The sequence below is a fragment of the Pyxicephalus adspersus genome, chromosome Z (genome assembly GCF_032062135.1).
Source record: "Pyxicephalus adspersus chromosome Z, UCB_Pads_2.0, whole genome shotgun sequence".
Classification (NCBI taxonomy): Eukaryota; Metazoa; Chordata; class Amphibia; order Anura; family Pyxicephalidae; genus Pyxicephalus; species Pyxicephalus adspersus.
This window is the reverse complement of record NC_092871.1, coordinates 14,501,584-14,513,353: the sequence shown is the minus strand read 5'-3', so window position 1 is coordinate 14,513,353 and position 11,770 is coordinate 14,501,584. Positions and strand designations below refer to the sequence as shown.

The window sequence follows — 11,770 nt, the reverse complement described above, 5'->3', positions numbered from 1 at the left end:
GCTGAAACCATCATGTTTCGAGGCTACATAATCCCCAAGGTATAACTTTTTAGAAAAGAAAGAGACCTAAAACTTAAAGAAGAGACTTAAAGAAGATTTGAGCGTGCCAAGAAAGGAGGTATAAAGGAAGGGGAATACTGGTGGTACTAGTGGAATACACAATATGTTAGTACTTATCAAAAAATGATTGCCAACCCTTAGACAACAATGTGTAAATAAATGAAAAAAAAGAGGAACAAAGAGGGGTTTTTGGCAATAGTGCTTGTAATCAGCAAATAATTCTAAACAGTTACATACACATGTGCAAACAAGTGATTGTTCTGCAATACAGACAGAGTGGGTATTAACAGTCCCAACAAACTTTTCGTTAGTTGAGTGATCAGTTATCACATGATCTCTAGACATAATGCACCTACTGTACATGAGGATCCCAATATTCAAATAAAAGCGGAGCGGCTGTATGCCGATGCAAATGAGCGATAAGATGGTCAGTGATTGCCCGCAGCTTTTAATACTCAACGCGTTTCGCCATCATTAGGCTTCCTAAGGGGTAGCTGTGTGCTTTTTAAATCTAAATGCCATCTAGATGTACATATGTATCTGTACGTGTTTTATATATGTATATATATATATATATATATATTTATATATATATATGTATATATATAATTTGTGGGGGTCAGCTCAATAGTGGTAGGCACAGCAGTCAGAGACAGTGACACAACGGCACAGTTCACACAGGGATTTGGCAAAAACACAAAAACACAAAATAAATTCCTGCTGGGCTGAGCACTAACTAAACACAGGATCACCCTTTCTATACGGGCGGCCTACTACCAGCCACACAACACAACCCAAAGTAAACTTACAGTGTCCTTTTTGTCATTTTAGCTGACCTCAGCAGCAATGGTGAAAGACAGTCTCTTCAACCAGTGTCCTCAGCAAGCATTTACCAAAGTCCTCAGCAAGCAATGTTTTGCTAAAGCAACCCATCTTTCCTGTATTTCTGTTATCTCACCCAGAATTTCCTAGTAGAGATATCCACTTCCTGTAGCCGAGTACATTGTATATAAAAGAAAGAAACCTAGGCGAAATATAACGATTTCCTACTACTTTTAAAGTCACTGTCTCACAATATATATAAATATGTACTAGTACATTGGACTAATTATTTCTTATATTCTGGATGGCATTTGGATTTAAAAAACACACAGCTACCCCTGAGGAAGCCTAACAATGGTGAAACGCGTTGGGTAATAAAAGCTGCAGGTAATCACTGACCGCTCATTTGCGTCAGCATACAGCCGCTCCACTTTATTTTGTTATTGAGATACTCATGTACAGTAGGTGCTTTTTGTCTAGAAATCATGTGATAACTGATCACTCAAATTTGTTAGGACTGTTAATAATCACTCTGCCTGTATTGCAAAACACGCACTTGTTTGCCTATGTATATGTAACTGTTTTGAATTATTTGCTGATTACAAGCACTATTGCCAAAAAACCCTCTTTGTTCCTCTTTTCTTTTATTTGAATGCAGGGCCAATGACTGAGCCTAGGGAATTCCAACCGAGAGGGAAATAGAAGAAGAAGAGTTGCCAATTAAATAGATCTGGAACCAGCAGTTAGGTAAATTAAGGTCTAAAAGAAGATGAGGATGGTCCACTGTATCAAAATTAGAGGAGACATGCCCTTGAATCTTTGTAATACAATCTGTACTGCTTGATCTGTGATGCTCAATACAATATACATTCCCAACATCTGTCAAAAAAGCCAGCTGCTAGCACATTTAAACTCGTCTGATGTGCAGAATAAAAGTGCAAAACTAAAATGTGCAGAATAGAAGCTCAATATTACTTTTAGGATAGCTGTCTGATTTGAAGCATGTGATAGTGAATAGGCAACAGCTCTGACATATTGGGCCTGATTGTAAAGCTCTCCAAAGCTAGAGAAGATAAACTTTCATCATTGAACCTGAGTGAATCAGCAAACCTGGAATGGATCTGGTCCAGGGCTGAAAACATTTGCTAACAAATAGCAAAAAACTATTCCAGGTTAACTGGATCACCCAGGCACCACCACAGTATAACACCCTGTTTATTCTGTCCAGCAGTGTGGTTTGCAGCAGCAAGGAGAACAGAGAAATAGCAGCATCCCCTGCTTCCCTTGATCTGTGCAGCCTGTGATTTACTTACTAAGCATCCCCACATACACTAAGGCTGTGCACAGCTGAAGAGGATTTTAGGAGCAGCTTAGTCACCAGGCTTCATCATGCACTGCCATTGGCTGCTGAGACTTTATAGCCTCACAGCTCACAGTCACCAATTGCCTTGTATTGTAAAGCTAATTTATTGTTAAGTCTGACATACTAGGGGACAATTTGCCTGGGTTTCTGCTTTATTGACAGACTGCACAGATAAGCCTTGGGGTCAGTGATGGCAAAATATCTGATTTGTGGCACATTGCATTTTTACATGTCTTTTGTAGCCCCCTATATTTATGATTTAGATAAAAATTTAGATAATTTAGATGATGACAAAGCACATATGTGTTTGATCTCAGTTAAACATTTTATCGTGCCCAGGTGTACTCAGCTTGTGAATGACGGAGGGTTCAACTTATCTGCTTGTTTTTGAGATAAAGACCTTTACACAGAGAAGGTCTAAACTGCTAGGCAGCTTTTGAAATACAATAAGCCTGTAATAACTTGTATTAGATGATTAGGCACAACACGGTAAGCATGGCTGGAATGACTCCTCTATGGTAGAGTGCCATCATAGTACTAAAAGGAATTGGACATCTTCTGTAGGATTTCAAGGTCTGTGCAACCTCTAACCTCTGTTGCATGCTACAGAGATATTTTGGTTTGTTGGAGAACATCTACTGGTCAAAGGTAATTAAATATTTGAGGGGCTTGTGTAGTTAGGCAGATGTATGTAGCACACTTTTATGTACACTGTATGGTCAAATGTTTGTGCACACCTACTATCAAATATTATATGGGATGCTTTCATTGAAAGATATTGTTATAATAGGGTTGTATATCTGGGATATGTTTACTTCCCTAGTGGTTGAACTTGATAGACTGATATGTCTTTTTTCAACATAAACTACTATGTAACTATGGTGCTACTGACTGCATTATTTTATTACTAAATTGGACATTTTGGCACTCTAACAGTCAATAGAACTCAGGTTAGTAACATATGATTAAAATACAAATGTGCCTTGTTAATTCTGTAGCATGGCTCTAGCTAAAGTTTGTTTAATTTTTTTTCTAGTGTTTTGTTGTTGCTTCATTATAGTGCCTCTGCCAACCGCGTCCTGATAGAATGGAGCTCAGCGGAACAGGCACTCTACTCTTGGCTGCCTGTGTTACAGTTCTCATATCCGTCAGGATGTGAATTGCTGTATAATGAGCATGTTACAACCTACATATGAAAATTATGACCATTGCACCTGTTTGGTATAATTGGGGTATCATACACCTGACTATATTCCTACAAAATCCCTGACATTGTGCAAGTGTACCTATAAGAACTGATGGTGGCTTTAAGGCAAAGGGTCATCACACCAAATAGTAATTTGATTTAGATTTTTCCTTTATTAGCTCACTTTGCATTTTGTTAACTGCTAAGAATAAACAATTTCAATTTGTTTGCAAAATGCATTTTTACTTTACATCAATTTGCACTCCCACCTACACCTTTTGGACAGTATAGGGAGGCTCTCAGCATAAACATTATAAGCGTAAGGCTTACATGATAGGGTGAGAAGAGGGGACTAAGGAGGAAAAGTTAGGTGGAAAGAGGGGTCCAGGAGGAGTCATTGTTGAATTGGTTGGAAGGTAGGGGTGGAGTAAGTAGGAAGGAAGGTGATAAAAATTGGTAGGCAGGAAGAATCTGGAGGAGTTTTGGTGAGAAAAAATTCTTTCCCACTCATCGTTCATGGTAGGGAATCGGGGGTGGAACAGGGCAGTTGGGGTCTTGAAGGGCAAGGGTCCTGGTTTGTAATTTTGGTGAAGGGGGAACTAATTTTGTTGTGTTGCCCCTTAAGTAATTACCATTTACAGTCTCTGAGGCAGTGCTGGTCGGCAAGGGGACATGTGTTGGCTGGGAGTTGAAAATCTGAAATGTTTATGTTTTATATATTTGTTATTAAAAGTTTACAGGAATTTGTTATATCATAAATTCTTAATAAATATGTTTGTTTCAATAAAGGCTTGTTGGCCCTTTTACCTCTAGAGAGGGTTTCAGTGTGTGATTTAAGGCAGTAATTTTTTACAAAGAAAAATCAATGGTATATAGGTATGTAAAAAAAATTAATATAGTGTCATTGGAGCAACCAATAACATTTCTTAACCAATAACACAGCTTAAGCACAGTCTCCTTCATCATTTTAAACCAAAGAGGTGGCTCAACTTCCACTGCAAAATCTTAGTAAGGGGAACATATCTCCTTTTTCAGTTTTCTTGATCCTTGTTTGAGGGCCCCATATACATACATATATATATATGGGACAGCAAGCTCACAGTTTCTTTGGCTTCCCTTACTTACATATAACACCTATACTAACCCTACTTCAGATCCCATTTCTCTATCCAGAATGAATATACTAGGTAAAGAATAGGAAGACTTTATGACAGGAATTGAGGACAAATGTCAGTCCATTAATCATAATGAGTCAGATATAGACACTTTAATTTTGAAACTCAAATACTTGTTAGAGAAAAAAATCACAACTATACTGGCAGTTTTAATGAAAATATTGATCTACTAATATGATGAGGAGACCAAAGAAATTGATCATGAACTACATCAGCTACAATCTCATTATCCTCACACCATGAATTTACCGTCCTTTTCTGATAAATTCAATGACCTTAAAACCAAATTAGTGAAATTTAATACTGGCATTATCACCAAAAAAGATAAGAAACTTCAAAGAGATAAATGGGCATTCATTAACAAAAGAGCATACAAGTAGGATGAACCAACTCTACCTAACACTACTAATAAAGACATTAAGACCACTAACAAGCAATCTGAGGAACCTTCAAAACACACCACCCAATAGCCTAAACCAACAGATTGAGTCCCTTTATGGATACTGAATGGATAGAGAAACTCTATCCAAGAACACATACAACTAGTAAAGGGCTGCAAAAGCAATCAGAGGAGCGGAGCTGATAGCTCTGCTCCCCTGATTGGTCTTGCAGGTCCCAATAATTCGGTCACGCCGGCCGAATTTACAAAGGCCGTTCTCGACCTACATGTTTGGTAAGCGAGAACGGCCCAATTCACTGCAAGACCGAATTTAAAAATTTGCTTGCTCATCCCTACCTCTCAGTTCTGTGTCTCCCTCTCTCTCCACAATTGTATGCCTTCTTGCAATGTTTCTTCCAAATATACCTTGAGTTATGCATGAGCGGCTTTATATTTTATATGGAATGTCAAGGTGGTGTGATGATAATTCCATGGGGTCTACAGTTATAACAGTTATGTTATTATAACAATAAAGTTTGTCATCCTGCCATGGCCAGTAAAGAAGGCTTAAATATGTCCATTACAATATATTTTATATGGAATGTCAAGTTGGTGCAATAATTCCATGAGGACTACAGTTATAACGGTTATGTTATTATAACAATAATGTTTGTCATCCTGCCCTGGCCAGTAAAGAAGGCTGAAATGAGAAAATAGGTGGTGAATAGGTCTGTGATAAGATGAGGATGAATGCTATGCACATCCACTAAAATTTGTTGTCGTAGTTTAGCAAATATATCTAGTATTGGATGTTATTTTGTGTTTTCACCTTAGAACAGCAGTGCAGCTTTGGGATACTTTTACTTTTTTTTAAATTTTTTTATAGACCTCAACAGCTCAGGCTCAAATTTATATTCACATGTAAAAAAAAATATCGCCTACTCGCTTCCCATTTCCTTCCAATCCATATTGGCACTAATTAAGATATCAATCAGCGGCTCAGTACCAAAGGCTTGTTGTTCACATAGATTCTAAAAGATATTCTTTTAACCAGCTGGAGCTGATATAACTAATACATTGAAGAGAGTGTAAAACTTAACAAGGAACTTCTTGACTAACTTTTTGTCTTTAACCCCCTGAGTGGTAATCCTGAGTGTGAAAAGTGGTAACCCCGAGCCAAATTCGGGGTAGCTAAAAACATAAAAAAAATACACCTGGTCCCATTGGCGTCCTTCTGTGTCCTGCGGGTCAGATCCCATCCTCAAGACATGTCCTCTTCCTCTGATATTCCCCTGGCGAGGGCACTGACGTTCCCCCAGAGTTCCCAGTGACATTGGTGCATGCATCAGTCGTTCATGCAGCCCTGGGAATCCTGAGTGCGATCCTTGGGCGCTAGATGCTAATTACCCTCTAGCGCCCCAGCATCGCAGTGGATTTCCAGGGCTGCATTCGTTCATGCAGCCCTGGGAATCCTGTGTACGATCCATGGCACTAGAGGTTAAAGGGGGACAAGTCTCTCCTTTCAAAACCTCTAGTGCTTTCTGATTGGCTGAGAACAGGAAAATCCTGATGACGCTCAGCCAGTCAGAGAGCACTAGAGGATTTGAAAGGAGAGACTTGTCCTCATTTAACCTCTAGTGCCGGGGATCGCACACTGAGCTGATCAATGAATGCAGCCATGGCACAATAGTGTGTACTTTCATATCTAATCATGAATGGCCTTATAAGTCACATAAAATATATTGTATGCTATCAGAATTTAAAAAAATATTAATAACTGAATAACTAAATTATATCACATATCATGGTTGGGGAATGAAATGTATCACATATTATATATAAGTAAGAATCTGGTTTCCAAAACGGATATTATTAAGAGTACACCTACAGTGCAGACTTGGCTTATATTATAATTTATGAAGCAGTGCGAATCTGGATGTTCTGATATACACTTTAAAAACAATCATAATCCCTTTCAATAAAGAAGAAACATAAGTTAATTTGATAACTCACATCTATTGTGTGTCTAACAATCCTTGTATCAATAAAGACTTATAGAAATTGTTATGTTGGTGCTTGTATTTGTTCCCAAGTAGAGGGTGAGTATTGTAATGAAGATGTTTTAGAGTATATTATATAAAGCAAGAAACTGGCAAAATACCCTGTAGGATGAATCAGAGCAAATCCCATTAAATAGAGAATCCCCGGCAGCTGAACATAATCAGATCAGTTGCGGTGAATATCTTATGTATGAGATGGAAGTAATAACTTTTTAGATCTTGTGAGATCTCGCTGTTTAAATCTTGCTGTTAGTGAGATCTCAGTGTTTACAGAGTATGGGCAAAGGGATATTGCAAAATAGGGCTTCCACCCTTCTTCCAGGTTATCACTTTTAAAGGGGTATTATTGCTTGCACTGTAGGATCAAGATTGTATAGGACTTATTTGCAATATAAGATCAAGATTATATAACTAAACTCAATTGGTAAATAATGGGAATCATAACTGAGATAAAAAATAATAAATACAATTTTAGTTTTGATATGAATTTTTTAATAATGTTTGTCAATGTTGTCATATTTGTGCAACTCACCCGGAATATAAGAGAGATAACACTCCACTCTTGGGTACTGGGCAAGGGGAGCAAATGTTTACCATGCCCAAACGGGGGATGAGTGTGCAGCAAGGGCCAAGTGGTGTCTCAGACTAAGAGAGACACCTCCCGTCCACCGTAGTTGCACAAAAAGAAAAGAAAAAATGGTTGAAATACGTTGTTAAAATATCAACATGTAATATAATGCCTACAATTGTGATTTATCATATAGTAGAAAGGGAAACCTGTGTGGCTACAATTCATGCTCCGTTCAGAATTAACTTCTTCATAGCCATCCCTACATGATTCCCATTATTATTCTTATTATTTTTATTAATAATACTAATAAACAGTAATTATTTATCTCTGTACAATTAATAGGGGTAGCAAATGACAGAAACAAACAATGACACAGGAGGAGACAGGCTGCAAGCAAGAGAGGTCAGGTCACATGCCAGGGGTCAATAATCAGGGATCCAGGAAACAGACAACAATGGCACTGCGCCACTGCGGGCACAGGGAACACAGGAGACACTGGAAACAGCAGAAGGTACAGGTGATGCAGGGATATCAACAGGCAGACAGGTAGAACACAGGGAAGTTGGCTGGGAACCAACAAATTGGACAACAAAGGGTTAACACAGGAGCTGGACACAGGAATCACTGGATTAAGCAGCAGGTGTACAGTAAGTAGTTCACAGAACTAGGGAGCTCGGCACTAGTAAGATTTGTTGCACGAACACAAAGTGCAGTCTGTGAGCCAGCTAAATAGAAGGGGCTGATCAAGAGGCTATCTTCTGATTGGCCAGTGGATTGGATGGATTTGATAAAGCTTAGAAACAGAGGCACGCCAAGCTTCAGAACTGGAAGCATGAGCAGGAGAGGGATGCCTACACTTTAGTGAGGAAAAGGTAAGTGTGACAACATTATTTTCTTTGGTGATCTAACATGAACCCATTTATTACACAAAGCACTTACTCATTATTTACAAACTGAAGACCATTGAAGTATTAGTTTGGACTTGGTTCCCATAGCGTCTCCTTAGTGGGACACTTGCTCGCAAAGAGTTCTCCATAGCAAGTCCATTGCATCCAAAGACTCCAAACACCTTGTGTTCCTCCTTCAAATAAACAGTATTCAACTGTGACTGAAAAGAAAAACATATGCATATGACTATTCCAGCTATAACTGTTTAGGAATACTCAGAGGAAGAGTATTATATATATAGTATAGTACATATTTTTAGTGAGCATATATTTTTAGAATTTGCCCTAAAGCTAAACCCCAGAATTACCTTCAGTCTTGCACAGATGTTCAGGTTCCTCTCCTATACTGAAACTTTTTACTCTGATTTTACTGCATATCAGGTTCTCACAGCATGCATTACAAACTGCATTAAGTTAGATAGAGCCCATCTTATTTTCTTGAAGGATATTTAGCATTGTTGTGCCCTATCCTCCCTACCTTGACTCTTCCAGTCTCACTTATTTGCTTTCAAAGTTTGCAATCATGGAGGTTTAGCACGACATGTGGGTGTTACCTAGTCTGCCCAAGAATGCCCACTACTCCACATTAAACCCTATCTATTGAAGCATTTTCAAATCTGCATAAGTCCTATCAAAAGCCAGCCTATTGTTGGTATAGTTCATTGTTGGGTTGGAATTAGGGCTGTTGAGAGTGGTGAGTCAGAACATTGTTGTTGTTGGTTTTTTTTTTTGTTTTTTTTCTTTTTAGTTAATTAGTTCGCTCAGCCAGTCAGAGAGCACTAGAGGATTTGAAAGGAGAGACTTGTCCCCATTTAACCTCTAGTGCCGGGGATCGCACACTGAGCTGATCAATGAATGCAGCCGTGGCACAATAGGGTGTACTTTCATATCTAATCATGAATGGCCTTATAAGTCACATAAAATATATTGTATGCTATCAGAATTTAAAAAAATAGTAATAAATGAATAACTAAATTATATCACATATCATGGTTGGGGAATGAAATGTATCACATATTATATATAAGTAAGAATCTGGTTTCCAAAAAGGATATTATTAAGAATACACTTACAGTGCAGACTTGGCTTATAATATAGTTTATGAAGCAGTGCGAATCTGGATGTTCTGATATACACTTTAAAAAACAATCATAATCCCTTTCAATAAAGAAGAAACATAAGTTAATTTGATAACTCACATCTATTGTGTGTCTAACAATCCTTGTATCAATAAATACTTACAGAAATTGTTATGTTGGTGCTTGTAATTGTTACCAAGTAGAGGGTGAGTATTGTAATGAAGATGTTTTAGAGTATATTATATAAAGCAAGAAACTGGCAAAATACCCTGTAGGATGAATCAGAGCAAATATTAGAGAAATTCCCTGTTTATAAAATCCCCTTACTAAATATCCTTGCTGAGTACAGTACTTACATGTTTATATGATGCTAAAGATGTTTCAAAGCCAATAGATGTAACGGAAGGTTTATAAACCAGTCTAAAGGATGAATAAGAATGTTTTCATTATGTGGTTTAGATGGTGATGAGACTAATTGCTATGAATAAGGTAATCACAAATAGTAGAAATGTCCACTAGGCCGTCCGGGAACACAGGCAAACTGAAAGGAACAACCATCCCCATGTCCCGGGCATCCCATTAAATAGAGAATCCCCGGCAGCTGAACATAATCAGATCAGTTGCGGTGAATATCTTATGTATGAGATGGAAGTAATAACTTTTTAGATGTTGCGAGATCTCGCTGTTTAAATCTTGCTGTTAGTGAGATCTCAGTGTTTACAGAGTATGGGCAAAGGGATATTGTAAAATAGGGCTTCCACCCTTCTTCCGGGTTATCACTTTTAAACGGGTATTATATCGAATTAGAAGGGATGTAAAAACAGAAAAAATGTATACTTGCCTTGCCTGTATGTTTAAAGCAAACACATGTATAAAATAATGTAAAGGACTATTTGCACTGTAAGATCAAGATTGTATAGGACTTATTTGCAATATAAGATCAAGATTATATAACTAAACTCAATTGCTAAATAATGGGAATAATAATTGAAATAAAAAATAATAAATACATTTTAGTTTTGATATGAATTTTTTAATAATGTTTGTCAATGTTGTCATATTTGTGCAACTCACCCAGAATATAGGAGAGATAACACTCCACTCTTGGGTCCTGGGCAAGGGGAGCAAATGTCTACCATGCCCAAATGGGGAGTGTGCAGCAAGGGCCAAGCAGAGTTGGCTCGGCTGCAAAGTGGTGTCTCAGACTAAGAGAGACACCTCCCGTCCACCGTAGTTGCACAAAAAGAAAAGAAAAAATCGTTGAAATAAGTTGTTAAAAAATCAGTATGTAATATGATGCCTACAATTGTGATTTATCATATAGTAGAAAGGGAAACCACATTCTTTTACATATTAGATACAAATATCACATTAGATACAAAACTCATACAATTTGGTGACAGAAAAGAAAAAAAGGGAACCAATCCCCAAGGTACATATTGGCGTACAATGGGGCACATTGTGTGCCCATCGCCACACCTTGTGTTTGGAGATAGTATTTGTTATTGAATACAAATATGTTCCCAACAATATGAATACCAAAATGAAGGCTTTTCAGTGGCACTTAAAGAATACTTTCAAAGTGTATACATTTTTGATTCAACTTTATTTATTTCCAAAAATTAGTATTTTTGTATAGTATATTTTGTATTAGTATATATTAGTATTAGTATTAGTGGATTTACACTGGCCATTCTTGCTTACAATTTTGGTAAGCGAGAACGGCCGAATTTGCCGCAAGATTGAGTTTTTAAAACCTGCTCGCTCATCCCTACTGCATATTTTTTATGTATGTGGCTACGATTCATGCTCCGTTCAGAGTTTTTTTCAACTTCTTCATAGCCATCCCTACATGATTCCCATTATTATTATTATTATTTTTATTATTAATAATATTAAACAGTAATTATTTAGCTCTGTACAATTAATAGGGGTAGCAAATGACAGATACAAACAATGACACAGGAGGAGACAGGCAGCAAGCTAGAGAGGTCAGGTCACATGCCAGGGGTCAAAAGCCAGGGATCCAGGAGACAGACAACAATGGCACTGCGCCACTGCGGGCACAGGGAACACAGGAGACACTGGAAACAGCAGAAGGTACAGGTGATGCAGGGATATCAACAGG

At 37.8% G+C, this 11,770-nt stretch overlaps 1 protein-coding gene across 1 annotated transcript in view; it reads left to right on the top strand.

Moving 5' to 3' along the window:
* The first annotated feature begins 2,830 nt into the window (after window positions 1-2,830).
* LOC140344137 (cytochrome P450 2C18-like) overlaps window positions 2,831-11,770 on the top strand; it is a 29,894-nt gene continuing 20,954 nt past the window's right edge. Inside the window, exon 1 of the mRNA XM_072431092.1 lies at window positions 2,831-2,893. Within this exon, the coding sequence (XP_072287193.1) occupies window positions 2,846-2,893 (48 nt within the window). The 5' untranslated portion in view covers window positions 2,831-2,845. The remainder of the gene's footprint in view (window positions 2,894-11,770) is intronic.